The sequence below is a fragment of the Amblyraja radiata genome, chromosome 1 (assembly GCF_010909765.2).
Source record: "Amblyraja radiata isolate CabotCenter1 chromosome 1, sAmbRad1.1.pri, whole genome shotgun sequence".
NCBI classification, from domain to species: Eukaryota; Metazoa; Chordata; class Chondrichthyes; order Rajiformes; family Rajidae; genus Amblyraja; species Amblyraja radiata.
The window spans coordinates 68,589,202-68,607,573 of record NC_045956.1 but is presented as its reverse complement, the minus strand read 5'-3'; the positions used below and the strand labels follow the sequence as shown (position 1 = coordinate 68,607,573).

The 18,372-nt window shown below is 40.0% G+C and overlaps 1 protein-coding gene and 1 long non-coding RNA gene across 2 annotated transcripts in view; one reads left to right on the top strand and one right to left on the bottom strand.

Moving 5' to 3' along the window:
* ndnf (neuron derived neurotrophic factor) overlaps positions 1–12,004 on the top strand; it is a 26,290-nt gene extending 14,286 nt beyond the window's left edge. The window contains exons 2-4 of the mRNA XM_033023649.1: positions 5,014–5,208; positions 7,213–7,337; positions 10,103–12,004. Coding sequence (XP_032879540.1) covers positions 5,014–5,208; positions 7,213–7,337; positions 10,103–11,508 — 1,726 coding nt within the window. The 3' untranslated portion in view covers positions 11,509–12,004. The remainder of the gene's footprint in view (positions 1–5,013; positions 5,209–7,212; positions 7,338–10,102) is intronic.
* Positions 8,631–18,372, bottom strand: LOC116975002. The gene is made up of 3 exons (XR_004412506.1): positions 18,329–18,372; positions 15,382–15,384; positions 8,631–8,641 (listed from the first exon to the last, which is right to left on the bottom strand). It is a non-coding gene; the product is annotated as an uncharacterized LOC116975002 (long non-coding RNA).

Below are 18,372 nucleotides of genomic sequence, written 5' to 3'. Positions count from 1 at the left end.
TCACGCCACAAGAAATCTACAGCCCAGACCAACTTCGCCCCTACGAAAATGTACTCGGGGGAATCTTCATGGGCCCTCTTGCTGCTGCTGTTGTCGGCGACTGCAGACTCCTGTTGGTTCCCAGCATGGAATTTGCAGTGAATGGATGTCAATGAATCCTCCAGGGGTGGGAATATCAGTCTAAAATTTGAGAAGCCATGTTGCAGGTGTCTAAAATGTTGGTTAGGGCACATACGGCGTATTGTGTTCAGTTCTGATCGAGAGACTGGATGCTTGAATGCGGAGCAAAAAAACAAACTGCTGCAGGAACTCAGCGGCTCAGGCAAAATTGATGAGAATTGGACAAACAATGTTTTGGGTAGGACGCTCCTTCAGCCTAATTGAGTAGAGTGGACTGTACTAATAAAAAGGTGAGATGAATGGGTAGGGCAAGAGCCGGCAAATGATAAGTGAACCTAGGTATGGAGAGGTTGATCAGCAGATGAGTCAGGTGTTGGGGGGGGGGACAAAAGGGTGCAGTAGGTGCAAACTGATACAAAAAGAAAAAGGGAACTGGGGGAGTGGGGGAGTGGGAGAAGTAAAATGAGGGACCAGGTGGAGGGTGAGATGAGTGATGAGCAGATGGAAGAAGTGGAATATGTAAAAAAAGAAATGGGTAACAGGATGGAGTTGTGAAAAAATAGCATGGTTTTTGTGTGTGGGGGAGGTGGAGACTTGGCATAAGAGAAGGATGAGCTTTATCCCTGAGATTGAACAATTCAATGTGCATGCTGTTAGGTTGCAAGCCCGGAATATGAGGCTCCCAACTTTTATATTCAGTCTCGAACTGAAGAAGGCAAGAATACCATATGCCTTCTTTACCTTCCTATCCACTTGTGTTGACACTTTCAGGGAGCTATGAACTTGCACCCCAAAATCCTTCTAAAACATCCTAAGTGCACTGTCATTTATTGTACACTACTCTGCATCTACTGTATATTTATTCTTGCATTTGGCCTCCCAAAATGTGACACCTCACACCTGCCTAGATTAAATATCATTTGCCCAAATTTTCGACACAAATTTCCAAATGAATCTATATCGTGTTGCATCCTTTCACAGTCTTCCTCGCTAAACACAACTCCACAGACTTTTGTGTTACTTGCAGGCTTATTAATCAGACCCTCTACATTTTTAACCAATCATTACTGCATTTTTTTCGAACGGAGGCCCCAGTACTGATCCTCATGGAAGTCCTGGTGGTCACAGACATCCCGTCAGGAAAACAATTCTCAACCTTTGCATACTGTCTTCTATGAGTAAGACAATTTTGATCCAATTTACCAACTCTTTGTGAATCCTATGTCTCTCTTATTCCTCTGGACCACCCTGCCATGCCAAATGCTTCACTGAAGTCTACATAAACAACATCAGCTGTTCTACCCTCATCAATCATCGTTGTTACCTCCTCAAGAAACTCAATCCAATTTGTGTTAGTACCTCCCCTGCACAAAGTCATGCTGATTCACCTTCATTAATCCATGCTTTCCCAAATGTGTGTCATTCTTGTCCCCAAGAATCTTCTCCAATAATTTCCCTGCCACTGATGTAAGGCTCACCGGCTTATAATTTCCTTTATACCTGTTGCCCTTCTTAAACAATGGAACAACAGTGCCAGTTCTAGTCTCCAACACCTCAGCTGTGGCTAAAGAGAATACAAAGATCTCTATCAGTGCCCAAGCAATCACTTTTCTTGCTTCCCTCAGTATCCTGGGATAGATCCCATCAAGGCCCTTTTGACTAATTCATCAATAGCATTTTATCCAATTTGCAGTATGGAAACAACCATTATTGTAGAACTACAGGTACTTTGGGATTTATTCACATATAGCATAATGGTGTTAGCTTATTTTAGCTATGCAAACTCTGACAAATAACTTTGAGGTAATATATATTTGAATAGATTTTGAAAGATTGTGTGCTTGGCCATGCAAAAACAATGGGATCAGATCAATCTTCATCCACCAACCCTGTGCCCCCCCCCCCCCCCCCCCCCCCCCCCCCCCACCCACAGTACTACTCATTAGACAAGATTAGTTTTGATGAATACATCATACTCAAAACTCACAATGTAGTGAATACTATCATGATGTAAGAATTTATTTGCCGAGTTATTTTCTTCTTTGCAATCCTATTGTATTTGGTCTGTTTCTTATTTGAAGAATTGACTTCAACATGAATTGAACATTTAAAAAAATGTCTTCATATTCTCTCCATCTTTTGTCATCCAAGTAGCATTATCATTGATTTCTCCACTTTTCCTTCAAATTGGAATGGACCTAGTTTGTATCTGATACATCTTGTAAAGTTTTCTCATTCTTTTTTTACACTATTGCTTGCCAATCCATGGTTTAATTTTACTGTAGTGAGATCCCACCTCATTCCACTGAAAATAGCACTATTTCAATATTGACATTCAACATGTTATGTTACAGATATAAAGACATTGGTGAGCCCACACTTGAAGTACTGTGTTCAGGTTTGGTCAACCTGCTATCCGATGTCATTAAGCTGGAAAGAGTGCAGTGAAGATTTAGAGGATGTTGCCAGTATGTGAGGGGCTAAGCTCTCGGGAGTGGTTAGTCAGGCTAGGACTTTATTCCTTGTCGTGCAGGAGGCTGAGCAGTAATATAGGAGTGTTTATAATCATGGGAGGAACAGACAGGGTGAATTCAGACTCTTGTACCCAGGCTAGAGGCATCAAAAACAAAAATACATATGTTGAAGTAGAGAAGGACAGGGTTTCATACAAACTTGAGGGGCAACTTTTTCACTCAGAGCAGGGTGGGTATATGGAACGAGCTGCCTGAGGAGGTAGTTGAGCCAGATACTAAAACAATATTTAAAAGACATTTGGACAGATACATGGATAGGAAAAGTTAGGAGGCATATGTGCCAAATGCAGGCAAATGGGATTAGCTTAGATGGGACACCTTGATCGCCTTGAACGAATTGGGCCAGAGGGCTTGTTTCTGTGCTGGCATGCCTATGTTCTTCTCCACTATTAGTCCAGAGTTTAGTTTGATCCTAATCTCCAGTGTTATCTGTATGGAGTTTGCATGTTCTTCCTGTTATCACATGTTTCCTCTGGATGCTCCCTTTTCCTTTCATATCCCAAAATATGTATAAATCTAAAAATATGTAATAATCTTAGTTATTTTGGTAAGTTATTAGTTTAGTTCTTGCTTTTAACTTTAATCTGTGTTAGAAATTGTTTATTTAAGTAGCATCTCCGTGCAAGTACAAAGTACAAAGTTTTAACGTTCTAACCTTGTGTCTCTGGTGGGGAGTCCTCTTGCTGAGCGCGCTTACCAAACATTGCGTCACTTTCCACCAATTCTTATCTGTTGAACGTGGCAGAAGAGCTGCGAGATTCACTCAGCAGGCTCTTCACTGGCAATGCCAAGCTGGAATATTTGCAGCTTATTCTAACTTATTCTATGGACTGAGACTTGCCTCAGAATTTATGAGCCAGGCAGTTTTTAAACTTTATTTTCCTGTTAGATGTACTGAGAGGTGAGTTTCACCATAATAAAATTATTTGGATAAATTACCAATGGCATGTAGACATGCAAGGTGGGGTGAGACCACTGAAAATCACTGTATACTGCTGGCTCTCACTCCCCTCCCACACATACATACATACATGCAGGGTGTCAGCTTGCCCGATGGCAAGGAGGCCCCTGATGAAGTGGGCCCCCTATATCAAGTGGGCCCCTGATGAAGTGGGCCCCCTATATCAAGTAGGCCCCTGATGAAGTGGGCCCCCTATATCAAGTGGGCCCCTGATGAATTGGGCCCCCTTTGTCTCCTGGCAACCAATATCTTTAGGCCCAGTCCGCCACTGCATACATGGAACACAGGAGATGGTGATGGGGGAGTAGCCAGATATATTCAGTTTTTAAATGCAGACCAATTGGTTACATCTTTAACTGCTACACTTTGCTTTCCTGGATGAACATCTTACTCAAAATTGAGAAATGTCAAATTAATTACCAACTGTGCTCATAAACTCCTTATTTTAAAGGAAAGTTCTTTACATTCTGGTGATACTGACATAAAGTGAAAAATATATTCTCTTGTGAAGAGGTGAGAACCAAGCTATCAGTTATCAGGTTGACTTGTTTTTTATATAATTCCTGTGTTCCATCATTCCGCTTTGAGTATTCTGTGCACGCAGAAATGTACAAGAATCCCTTGGCCAAATAACTTCCTCAAAATGATCAGTCTTTAATTGTAAATCATGGAAGGAATTTCCTTGGCAGTAGGAATAGAACGAGAAGGGTCAGGAAGGGCAATACTCCCAGGCAGCGACCCTTGCACCTTATTGTCCTGCTTGTAATTTAAGTGAGAATTAATATTCCACTGAACCTATCCGGTCACAAAGCACCTTTCTATTATTGTTTGTAAATTGATGTAAATAAAATTGAAGAAAAGTGATTGAGTAGTTATGGTGGAGACCAAAAGCAAAACAACTTAAAGAACATTTGATCATTTTTTGTGGTGCAGATTTATTTTATCCATTTGATTTCTAGATTTAATGCCTAACTCACTTCAACGTTTTTTCTCCCAGATGCATTAAGCGACTATGAGTACTTCATCTCAATATTCATTCATTTTGAGTCTTGTATATCTTTTGATTGTGGCACAATATAGCTAAATCAAATTTTCTTGTCCCCTTGTAACGTTGGACAGCAATTTCTTTTGCTTCTCCTTAGTGCAATACATCTATGGACATTTCGGAAACCCTCCTGATGCATTTTGGAATGTCTTCTTGTACAAATTGTTTAATTTCCATTATGGGAAGTGAACATGACTAAAATAAGGCTGGTCTTTTTTCCTGAATTCAATGACCTAATTTATCTCTTGGAAATATCAATACAGTTTTACAATCAAACAAAATGTAATCATAATGTTGCACTGTTTATTTTTAAATAATTTAACTACCAGATAATTGTCATTTTCATGGTTTAGGATGATGTTAGCCATACCCTGGATGGTGATATCACTTGTACTATTAGCAACAAACTCGAGGACACAGAAGTTACCCACCAGAGATGAAGAACTATTCCAGATGCAGCTTCGAGACAAGTCTCTTTTTCATGATTCATCCATCATCCCAGATGGGGCTGAAATCAGCAGCTATCTGTTCAGGGATGCACCTAAAAGGTAATCTAGTCCATGATTTAAAGATAGGAAAGAGAATCACTCAAAATCAGAGCAACAGAATTGGGATTCTGTGAAGGCTAAGAGCTCATAATGAGTCCAGGCTTGGGGAATGCATTATCCATTATTCATGTTCATGCATCTTTTCGTAGGTAGGCACCACCAACATTATATTGCATTGTTTAGCATGATCCAAATTCACAATTTGCACTTCCAATTGCCCCCCAAATGAACAAATTATTACATATCACCTAATGGCATTTCTACAGAAATATCTCCTGATGTCTCAACATAATGGCTCAGATTGTGCTGCCTGAAGCCTGCTATTCAGTCTTGTTACTTAGATACCCAATGATCCTGTACTTACCTTCTTTGGATCTGGCACAGAATGCATGACCAGGATCCCCAGCAATGGTGTGAGGACTCTGAGTTTACACCCTGCCTCATGAATTAATGTAGAGTGTTGACACGTTGTTTTTCATGAATCTGTCCATAAGTTTAGGACTTCTGTATTCAAATGCATGGGTTGACTTCCGAGCATATTGTGTGAAGGACTGCTGGTAGTTCACTGTGGAACCATTTGGAGAACTTTGAATTATCATTAATTGGACTTTATCTTGCACTAAATGTTGTGCCCTTTATCCTTTATCTTTACATTTTGGATGGCTTGATTGTAATTATGTATAGTATTTTCTTTGACTGGGGAGCAGGTAACAAAAAAGCTTTACATTGCAATTCGGTTCATGTGACAATAATAAACTAAATTAAATGTTTACCAGCAACATTCAGCCATTCAACATGTTATGGATGAAATCAGGTCAAATAGACTACTGAGGGCAGTTAGAAGGAAAATATGCTTTTATGTCTGAGTTATATGTTGCCAAGAGCAGGGCTGTTGATCATGTCCAGGATACCAGCCTGCACCAGGGGAGAGAAATAAACTGCGCTAAGATAGACACAAAATGCTGGAGTAACTCCTCAGGTCAGGCAGTATCGCTGAGTAAAGGAATAGGCGATATTTTGGGACGAGATCCTTCTTCAGACTGGGAGTCAGGGGAGAGGAAAACTAGAGATTTGAAAAATTGCAAAGAATCATTCATTTGGTCTTTGTACCTTTTCATATCTTTAGTTTTCCTCTCCCTTGACTCTCAGTCTGAAGAAGGGTCTCGACCTGAAACATCACCTATGCCCTTTCTCCAGAGATGCTACCTGATCCGCTGAGTTACTCCAGTATTTTGTGTCTATCTTCGGTGTAAACCAGCATCTGCAGTTCCTTCCTACACAAGAAACTGAGCTAATGCTGATTCTAGTGGTAGAAAATGGTTACTGCAGGATAACTGAACTTGGAAATGTTTGAAAAGTTATGGTGAACTTGAATGCCTTACTCAGTCTGAAGAAGGGTTTCAGCCCAAAACGTTGCCCATTTCCTTCGCTCCATAGATGCTGCTGCACCCGCTGAGTTTCCCCAGCATATTTGTGTACCTTTGAATGCCTTATTGATATTATCTTGAGGTTATTTATTTATTTATACTATTTATTGAGATATTACCTATACAAGACAATTATATACGACAATTAATTTATGGCACAAACTATTTGACAGCATATTTTTTATATTGTCATTCTCTTCATTCACGTCACCAATTATTTTGATTTATGATGTAAAACACACATCATTAAATTAGCTTTCCATGATATAGTTTGATTTTCACTCTTATTAAAATCAATGGAATAAAAATTCAAGTAGTTACATAATATGTGATATCATTGGAAATCACTAATTTTCTACAATCAAAATTAAATCTGTACTGTGTCAACTCAATCAATAAACATATGAATACAATAAACACATTAAATATTTTCTCTATTAACAATACACTTCTATTCTTATAACCACATCCACGCTCAACGAAAAATATTGCTTACTAGTAAAATCTATCTTCTAGATGTTCTGTGATGTAAATAAATAAATGATTAAAACTAACTGCTCTTACTTTTGACTTGTAGATATTATTTTGTGGTTGAAGAAGATAATACACCCATGTCAATTACCATCACGCCGTGTGATGCCCCCTTAGAATGGAAGCTCACTCTTCAAGAACTTCCCGAGGAGTCAAGTGGAGAAGGTTCTGGTAAGCCAATAATGAGAAGACCAAAAGTGGTTAATTAGACAATCAACATCTTGCAAGAAATCAAACTGCTATGTAATGTAATTGAGGTCAACAGAGTTCAAAGTAATATATCCTTTAATAAAATGAGGAACTCTCATGTGAACACAACTTCATAAGATATAGAGTTCAGATGGATTATGATTATGACAAATATAAATCAGTCCTTTGATTAAAAAAAAATCATTTAGCAGCAATCTATTTTTGGAATAGAATGTCGCTCATTGGACATAAAGTATAACTGATTTGGGGGATTTTACCAGATGACATATTTCATTCGAATTCAAAGCAAATTCATGAAAAGTACTTCTGTGTGAACAGAACAGGCATGAACAGAATTTCTGTTTCAAAGAATATTTTATGTATTTCATTTTAATGATAAATAATGTTGAATAAAATAGAAATAATATGAAATCACTGGAGAAGCAGCTGAAATAGATAACTGTATTAACAACTCCATATGCTTGCTAGAATAGTTGGAGGAGAAATTCACACACGAAGTTCAGAGATTAACCTGTGTTTGACTGCAAATGTCCTAAACCTGTTGACAGATCAGAAGGCTGTTTAAGCCACAGGAATTTCAACCAGCTCAATTGCTGAGTTTGCCTGCAGGGCAGTGCACTTCCAATTTTGCGACCTCAATATTTTTGGAAGAGTTCAGGCATAAGCGATTGTGACTTGAAATTCATGCCTCTGACATCATTTAAATCCAAATTAGGGACGAGGTGAGTTTGAACAGACAGCCCACAAATTGCATCACTAATAGTAAATGAAACCATTTACTTGGATCATTTTAGGCCCAGGCAAATAGCAATAGCAGGAACAATGATCTAATGTCTGCAGAATGGAAATAGGGTGACATAATTCCACTCATGCTTAGACGAAGCAAGTTTTCCAATTTATTCTCACTTGCAAAATAAACAGAACGCAATTCTTAAATTACAAATCAACAATTGGTCTTTGACTATGAAATGCATATAGCAGAAAATTAATAAGATATCACAATAAATGTTCTTGTCTCCATTTTGCCACCTTGCTATTTAATGACGAAAAGGCAAATTTGATGAGAGTGCAGTTGAAACATTCAAATTGGTGTTTTGTATCCTTATAAGTAAATACATCTTAGGTGCAGAATTGAACGTAGCAAACAAACATTTCTGTGGCATTGTGAACATTACTAAAGACATATACACAACCTAAAGCCTTCCTTATTAAAATTGACAACAATCTTAAAAATATTTGAAAATGCAATTTTTCCTTTGTGTTTTCTTTGAAATTTAAGTTAATATTTATCACAGCACTTCATACTAAGCTACATATTCTTGTCCAAGTATACATAAAAATACCTTTTGACCAGAATATATTTGAAATTTAGAAGGAAACGTGAAGGGTGAAGGAATGATGCTTATAACAGCTGCGAGCATTTAGGAAATAACTAGAAACTCAGATTATGAGAGATTGGTCTAAATAGAGTCAAGTTGAGGCTGTTGTCAAATGCTTCACATTGCATGGCTTTATCGGGGTGGGGGAGAGACTCACTATTTTTTGGAAAATCGTTTATTTTTCACTCTCTTAATTCAGCTGTAAGATCGAAATGTGAAATCCATAGACACCTATTTTGGTAAGTGGTGGAATGTTGGATAGTTACCATTGAGTTCTGAACCTGTGATTTAGTGTACAATAGTTATCAGAATCTACTAATTCACAGCCATTGTATGCTGGATTGCACTTAGTCTAGGTCTCACTGCCCTTGCCCTCCAAGTACCCACTCCACGGCAGCCTTGACCATTTGCAGTCTGGAGAGACTCATCATCTCCAGGATTTGCAGCTCCTACTGCCCCCACAAAGTGGAGCTGTCTGCAAGTGTTGATTTGCCCATGGGCAATGATCTTGAGCCATTGTCCCCCAGTTTGCCTTGATTGCCTTAGCTTATGGTGTCAAAATGCCCTTTTAAATAAAAACTGTTTCTGAACACAAAGATTTAAATAACATAAAATAGGTTTAAATAATTAAATCTTATTAGTTACAGTTTATAGTATAATTTTTTATTAAAAAATAAAACCATAAACAGTATCTCAAAACACATTTATCTGACATAAATTAATTAAAACCTCAGTATTAATTAAAGCAAATCAAAACATTTTCCTGCACTTACCTTTTCAGTACAGTTTGGTGATCCCATAAAATGATTGGGTTCCTGCTACCAGGCTGGTACAAAGCCAGGTGTGAACACAGCAGTGAAGCAGTAGGTTAGATTACCTCAATCAGGAACACACTGTGCTATGGAGCAAACCTCTTCCAAATTATTATCTAAAAGTAAGTATGTTTTAGTCCGTTACTATTCGAGGGGTCAAATATATAATTAAAGAAGAGTCTGAAGAAGGGTCCCAACCCAAACATCACCTGTCCATATCTTCCAGTGATGCTAACTGCCCAGCAGTGTCACTCCAGCACTTTGTGTTCCATGAAAAAAAATTCTGTAAACATATTGGTTGGCACATCACCAGAATGTTCTAGAGTTCTTCAGTGCCATTACAATATTCTTGTTGTTAGTGTTGTTTGCTCACATTGACTTTTCACAGTATATTTGTAAAAACTATATGAAGATAATTAATCAATAAGAGAAAGCCTTACTGATGGAATTTCAATCTATTTCATGCCTGTCCATAATGTGATGAACAAATGTTACCAGCAGGTTTATATTAATTAATTTTGTTCTATTACCTAAGGAGAACCAGAACCACTGGAGCAACAGAAGCAAAGACAGCAAGTGTTGAATGAACTTGGCACCGATCTGTACTCTTACAAAGGCAATGATGTTGAATCATACCTAGCATCAAATTCACCCTCTGGTTTGTACCGTTTGGAACTGATCTCAACAGAAAAAGATACAAATTTCAAAGTTTATGCAACAACCACTCCGGATTCAGATCAGCCTTATCCTGAGCTCCCCTATGACCCACGTGTGGATGTGACCTCCCTTGGACGTACAACTGTCACCTTGGCCTGGAAACCTAGTCCAACCATCTCACAGTTGAGGCAACCAGTCCAATATTGTGTGATCATCAACAAGGAGCACAACTTCAAAAGTCTTTGTGCAGTGGAAGCAAAACTAAATGCTGATGATGCCTTCATGACAGCACCCAAGCCTGGATTAGACTTTAGTCCTTTTGATTTTGCCTATTTTGGCTTTACTTCAGACCATGGCCCTCACAGAGAACGAAAGAATAGAGCCAAACCAGTTACCCCACGCCTGTCACTGCATAAGGCAAGAGCACGGAAGGTGAATCTTCAGCAGATCTGCATTGGCAACAAAAACATCTTCACCGTGTCGGGTCTGAAACCAGACACACAGTATTACTTTGACATTTTTGCAGTGAACACCAACTCAAACATGAGCACCGCCTATGTGGGAACCTTTGCAAAAACCAAGGAAGAGGCTAAGCAGAAGACAATGGAACTGAAGGATGGGAAAGTGACTGATGTATTTGTTAAAAGAAAAGGTGTCAAGTTCTTACGGTTTTCTCCAGTCTCCTCCCATCAGAAGGTGATGCTATATGTCCACTCATGTCTGGATGCGGTCCAAATCCAAGTCAGGAGAGATGGGAAACTAATGCTTTCGCAGAACATGGAAGGTGTACGTCAATTCCAACTACGAGGTAAACCAAAAGCCAAGTACCTCATCAGGCTGAAAGGGAGCAAGAGGGGTGCTTCAATGCTGAAGATCCTGGCCACCAACAGGCCAAACAAGCAACCCTTCCCTTCCTTACCAGAAGACACGCGCATTAAAGTCTTTGATAAGCTCCGCACATGCTCCTCAGTCACTGTGGCATGGCTAGGCACACAGGATCGAAACAAGTTTTGTGTTTATAGGAAGCTTGTGGAGAATAACTACAGTGAAGAGCAGAAGAAAAGAGAGCAGAACCAATGTATTGGACCTGACACCCGAAAAAAATCTGAGAAGGTGGTCTGCAAATATTTCCATAGTCGTATCCTGCAGAAAGCAGTGACCACAGAGACAATCAGAGGACTACAGCCAGGCAAATCATACCTTTTGGATGTTTATGTCATAGGACATGGAGGACACTCTGTCAAGTACCAGAGCAAACTGGTCAAAACAAGGAGGTCTTGTTAGTGTCTCCATGTATAAACTCAAAACATAATTGAACTCTGAACATTACTTCAGTGGAAGAAAATATACAGACTGACTACTTACACAGCTGAGATGTTGCAACATGTATTTGTACTATTTAGAAAGATATCAACTTGTATATTTATGTTTACATAATTCAGTAATTATTTGAAGAGACTAAGCCTGATGCACTCAGACAGTATCTGGCCTTTGCAATTGCATAACTGCAAGTCCCTTGTCATATCTGACATTGATACAAGTGATCCACAGGAGAACACTCACATACTGTCAGCTTATTGTCCTCCACACTGCATGAATTGCATTTAAATTATTTCATCATCCCAAGCCGCTTAAACTAGCTGCCTTGTTAATCGTACATGCAATATAGGACATAGGAAATCTGTAAATTATTTTATAATAATAAAGTTCAGTCTTAAATGTCTATGTTTTTATGATTGTAAACTTTATGAATCATCTCCATTAAATACAATTCTAACTATCTGATTGCTCTTGTTGTGTTTCTGAAGTATAGGTTGAGAAGAATATTGTTTCTCCCTTTGACATGATTGACCAATCTTGTCAAATATTCCTGCATCTTCCATGACATCCATTTGAACATTATTGTAAGAATTGATTGGAATCTCATTCTTTGCTTCCTGTGACTTATGAAATAACACAAATTAGCAAATTAACTTGGTGATCATGAAATAACACGGAGAATATAAACTGATTGATCATAAATGCAAGCTTTGCTCTGAATATGGTCATAAGTGGAAGACTAATTAAACATTCAGCTGTAACGCACATAGCAGTCACATACTTTCACGAAAGAAATGATAGAGCTCAAAGCCTGAATAAATAGCGAGGTCATGGCAACTAATGCTGGAGCCCTTTCAATGATCGAGCAAAGACACAATGAGTTCAGTGGCTTATATCTTTGTGCACAATCCTATAATCACAGAAATGTAGAAGAATGAGTTAATGGAGTAAGTTGAACCCATGTAGGCAACTTAAAAAATAAGAGGAATCAGTACTGATGGGAGCACAAGTCACATGTGCCTCTCATGTCTAATTAAATGCAAGGTTCATGGGATAAGGAGATTTGGGCGACTTGAGGATAGAAACATAGAAAAATAGTTGCAGGAGGAGGCCATTCTGCTCTTCGAGCCAGCACTGCCATTCAATATGATCATGGCTGATCATCTAAAATCAGTACTCCGTTCCTGCTTTTTCCCCATATACCTTGATTACTTTAGACCTAAGAGTTAAATCTACTCTCTCTTGAAAACATCCAGAGAGTTGGTCTCCAATGCTTTCTGTGGCAGAGAACCCCACAGATTCACAACTCTGGTTGAAAAAGTATTTCCTCATCTCAGTCCAAAATGGCCTATCGCTTACTCTTAAACTGTGACCACTGGTTTTGGACTCTCCCAACATCGGGAACATTTTTCCTGCATCTAACATGTCCAATCCTTTAAGAATTTTTTATGTTTCAATAAGATGCCCTGTCATCCTTCTAAATTCCAGTGAATACAAACCCAGTCGACCCATTCTTTCATCATATATCAGTCCCGCCATCCCGAGGATTAACCTGGTGAACCTACTATGCACTCCCTCAATAGCAATAATGTCCTTCCTCAAATTAGGAGACCAAAATTGCACACACTACTCCAGGTGTGGTCTCACCAGGGCCCTGTATAACTGCAGTAGGACCTCTTTGCACCTAAACTCAAATCCTCTCGCAATGAAGGTCAACAAACCATTAGCTTTCTTCACTGCCTGCTTTACCTACATGCTTACATTCAGTGACTGATGTACAAGCACACCCAGGTCTCGTTGCACCTGTTTCCAATCTGATAGGCTATTTTAGACTGGGTATTGAGTAATGAGGAAGGGTTAGTTAGCAGTCTTGTTGTACGTGCCCCCTTGGGCAAGAGTGACCATAATATGGTTGAGTTCTTCATTAGGATGGAGAGTGACATTGTTAATTCAGAAACAATGGTTCTGAACTTAAAGAAAGGTAACTTTGAGGGTATGAGACGTGAATTGGCCAAGATTGACTGGCAATTAATTCTAAAAGGGTTGACAGTGGATATGCAATGGAAGACATTTAAAGACTGCATGGATAAACTACAAAAATTGTTCATCCCAGTTTGGCAAAATAATAAATCAGGGAAGGTAGTACATCCGTGGATAACAAGGGAAATCAGGGATAGTATCAAAGCGAAGGATGATGTGTACAAATTAGCCAGAAAAAGCAGCATACCAGAGGACTGGGAGAAATTCAGAGACCAGCAGAGGAGGACAAAGGGCTTAATTAGGAAAGAAAAAATAGATTATGAAAGAAAACTGTCAGGGAACATAAAAACTGACTGCAAAAGTTTTTATAGATATGTGAAAAGAAAGAGATTAGTTAAAACAAATGTAGGTCCCTTGCAGTCAGAAACAGGTGAGTTGATCATGGGGAACAAGGATATGGCGGACCAAATGAATAACTACTTTGGTTCCGTCTTCACTAAGGAAGACATAAATAATCTGCCGGAAATAGCAGGGGACCGCGGGTCAAAGGAGTTGGAGGAATTGAGTGAAATCCAGGTTAGCCGGGAAGTGGTGTTGGGTAAATTGAATGGATTAAAGGCCGATAAATCCCCAGGGCCAGATAGGCTGCATCCCAGAGTACTTAAGGAAGTAGCTCCAGAAATAGTGGATGCATTAGTAATAATCTTTCAAAACTCTTTAGATTCTGGAGTAGTTCCTGAAGATTGGCGGGTAGCAAACGTAACCCCACTTTTTAAGAAGGGAGGGAGAGAGAAAACGGGGAATTACAGACCTGTTAGTCTAACATCGGTAGTGGGGAAACTACTAGAGTCAGTTATTAAAGATGGGATAGCAGCACATTTGGAAAGTGGTGAAATCATTGGACAAAGTCAGCATGGATTTACAAAAGGTAAATCATGTCTGACGAATCTTATAGAATTTTTCGAGGATGTAACTAGTAGCGTGGATAGGGGAGAACCAGTGGATGTGGTGTATCTCGTCTTCCAGAAGGCTTTCGACAAGGTCCCACATAAGAGATTAGTATACAAACCTAAAGCACACGGCATTGGGGGTTCAGTATTGATGTGGATAGAGAACTGGCTGGCAAACAGGAAGCAAAGAGTAGGAGTAAACGGGTCCTTTTCACAATGGCAGGCGGTGACTAGTGGGGTACCGCAAGGCTCAGTGCTGGGACCCCAGCTATTTACAATATATATTAATGATCTGGATGAGGGAATTGAAGGCAATATCTCCAAGTTTGCGGATGACACTAAGCTGGGGGGCAGTGTTAGCTGTGAGGAGGATGCTAGGAGACTGCAAGGTGACTTGGATAGGCAGGGTGAGTGGGCAAATGTTTGGCAGATGCAGTATAATGTGGATAAATGTGAGGTTATCCATTTTGGTGGCAAAAACAGGAAAGCAGACTATTATCTAAATGGTGGCCGACTAGGAAAAGGGGAGATGCAGCGAGACCTGGGTGTCATGGTACACCGGTCATTGAAAGTAGGCATGCAGGTGCAGCAGGCAGTGAAGAAAGCGAATGGTATGTTAGCTTTCATAGCAAAAGGATTTGAGTATAGGAGCAGGGAGGTTCTACTGCAGTTGTACAGGGTCTTGGTGAGACCACACCTGGAGTATTGCGTACAGTTTTGGTCTCCAAATCTGAGGAAGGACATTATTGCCCTAGAGGGAGTGCAGAGAAGGTTCACCAGACTGATTCCTGGGATGTCAGGACTGTCTTATGAAGAAAGACTGGATAGACTTGGTTTATACTCTCTAGAATTTAGGAGATTGAGAGGGGATCTTTTAGAAACTTATAAAATTCTTAAGGGGTTGGACAGGCTAGATGCAGGAAGATTGCTCCCGATGTTGGGGAAGTCCAGGACAAGGGGTCACAGCTTAAGGATAATGGGGAAATCCTTTAAAACCGAGATGAGAAGAACTTTTTTCACACAGAGAGTGGTGAATCTCTGGAACTCTCTGCCACAGAGGGAATTCGAGGCCAGTTCATTGGCTATATTTAAGAGGGAGTTAGATGTGACCCCTGTGGCTAAGGGGATCAGAGGGTATGGAGAGAAGGCAGGTACGGGATACTGAGTTGGATGATCAGCCATGATCATATTGAATGGCGGTGCAGGCTCGAAGGGCCGAATGGCCTACTCCTGCACCTAATTTCTATGTTTCTATGATACAATTCAGATAATAATCTGCCTTCTTGTTCTTGCCACCAAAGTGGATAACCTCACATTTATCCACATTATACTACATCTGCCATGTATATGCCCACTCACCCAACCAATCCAAGTCACCCTGCAGCCTCCTCGCAGCTCACACTGCCACCCAGCTTTGTGTCATGTGCAAACTTAGAGATGTAACACCCCACTAGTCACTGCCCACCATTCTGAAAAAGATCCGTTAATTCCTACTCTTTGTTTCCTGTCTGCCAACCAGTTCTCTATCCATGTCAATACCCTATCCCCAATATCATGTGCTCTAATTTTGCACACTAATCTCTTGTGTGGATCCTTGTCAAAGGCTTTTTGAAAGTCCAGATACACCACATCCACTGGCTCTCCCTTATCTGTTCTACTTGTTACATTCTCAAAAAATTCCAAAAGATTAGTCAAGCATGATTTCCCCTTCATATATCCATGCTGACTTTGACCAATCCTGTGACTGCTTTCCAAATGCGCTGCTATTACATCTTTATCAATCGACCTGAACATCTTCCGCACTACCGATGTAAGGCTAACTGGTCTATAATTCCCTGTTTTCTTTCTCCCTCCTTTCATAAAAAGTGGGGTTACATTGGCTACCCTCCAGCTCACAGGAACTGATCCAGAGGCGAGAGAACATTGGAAAATGATTACCAATGCATCCACAATTTCTATGGCCACCTCCTTGAGTACTGGGATGCAGATCATCAGGCCCTGGGGATTTATCTGCCTTCAGTCCCAACAATTTACTTAACACCATTTACTAACTAATGTGGATTCCCTTCAGGTCCTCCCTCTCACTAGATCCTTGGTTCCCTAGTATTTCTGGGAGATTGTTTGCGACTTCCTTACTGAAGACAGAACCAAAGTAATTGCTTAACTGTTTTGCCATTTCCTTGTTTCCCATTATAAATTCACCTGTTTCTGATTGTAAGGGACCTACATTTGTCTTTTCCAAACTTTTCCTTTTTACATATCTAAAGAAGCTTTTACAGTCAGTTTTTGTAGTTCCCACAAGCTTTCTTTCAAGCTCTTTTTCACCCTCTTAATTAACCCCTTTGTCCTCCTCGGTTGAGTTCTAAATTTCTCCGTCCTCCAGTTTGCTGCTGCCTCTGGCCAATTTAGATGCCTCTTCCTTGGCTTTAACACTATCCTTGATTTCCCTCATTAGCTACGGTTGAGCCGCCTTCCCCGTTTTATTTTTTCGCAGGACAGGGATGAACAATTTTTGGAGTTCATCCAAGCGATCTTTAAATCTTTGCCATTGCATCTCCACTGATACCCTTTAAGTATAATTTGCTAGTCTTTCCTAGCCAATTCCCGTCTCATACCTTCAAAGTCTCCTTTCTTTAAGTTCAGGACCCTAGTCTCTGAATTAACCGTGTCACTCTCCATCCTAATGCAGAATTTCACCATATTATGGTCACTGTTGCCCAAGGGGCTCTGCACAACAAGATCGCTAACTAATCCTTCCTCATTATACAATACCCAGTCTAGGATGGCCTGCCCTCTAGTTAGTTCCTCGACATCTTGGTTTAAAAACCAGCCCATATACATTACAGGAAATCTACCTCCTCAGGGCTGTTACCAATTTGGTTGGCCCAATTTATATGTGTGTAGATTAAAGTCACCCTTGATAACTGCTGTACTTCACTACATGCATCCATCATTTCCTGCTTGACACAATCCCAACCTCCCTACTGCTGTTTGCTGGTCTGTATACAAATCCAACAAGTGTTTTCTGCCCTTGGCTACTTCGCAGTTCTACCCATACTGATTCTACAGCATCCAAGCTAACGTCTCTCCTTACTATTGCATTAATCTCCTCTTTAGCCAGCAATGCCACCCCACCTCCTCTTCCTTTCTGCCTATCCCTCCTGAATATTTAATACCCTTGCATGTTTAGTTTCCAGTCTTGATCACCCTGGAGCCATGTCTCCGTAATTCCAACTACATCTTATCTCTTAACGACTAACTGCGCATTCAATCCATCCACCTTATTATGAATGCTCCTCTCATTAAGGCACAAAACTTTCAGGTATGTTTTTCTTATCTCCCTTCTACCATTTGCTTCTGTCCTTCTTTTATGGCTGTCTGTCTCCTTTCATTGGTTCCCATCCCACTGTCCTGTTAATTTAAACGTGACCTTTCCTACACTCTCTTTCCCGTTAACTGCACGCTTACACTTCTACGTTGTAGACCTCTCCCCATACGAGCAGCAGAACTTTTAATGAAATAATAATTTATGTGTGGCTGAATACGGGATAAATGTTTGGGACAGTAGCTGGAGGGCTTCTGTTTCAGATGACTCACCTTTACAGTATTGATTAAGCATTACAAGAATTTAATAGGCACAACAAAAGATAAGCAAATGGTTAAACATTTTTTGTATAAGAAAACCAACAATATTATGTCATAAGATTCAAATCTGCACAATGCTACAAAAGGGAGAGTATATCATTAAAATGTCAACTAGCTTGTATTTAACACTTGAAAAGAATCCTTCACCAGTCCTGTCAGCAAACGGCCTTGTGAGGGAAGTGTGGGTCTTTGGCTCGAGAGTCTTCGACGAGGAGACTACGCCAAAGGTTGGAGAGGGTGAGACGCAGTGAAG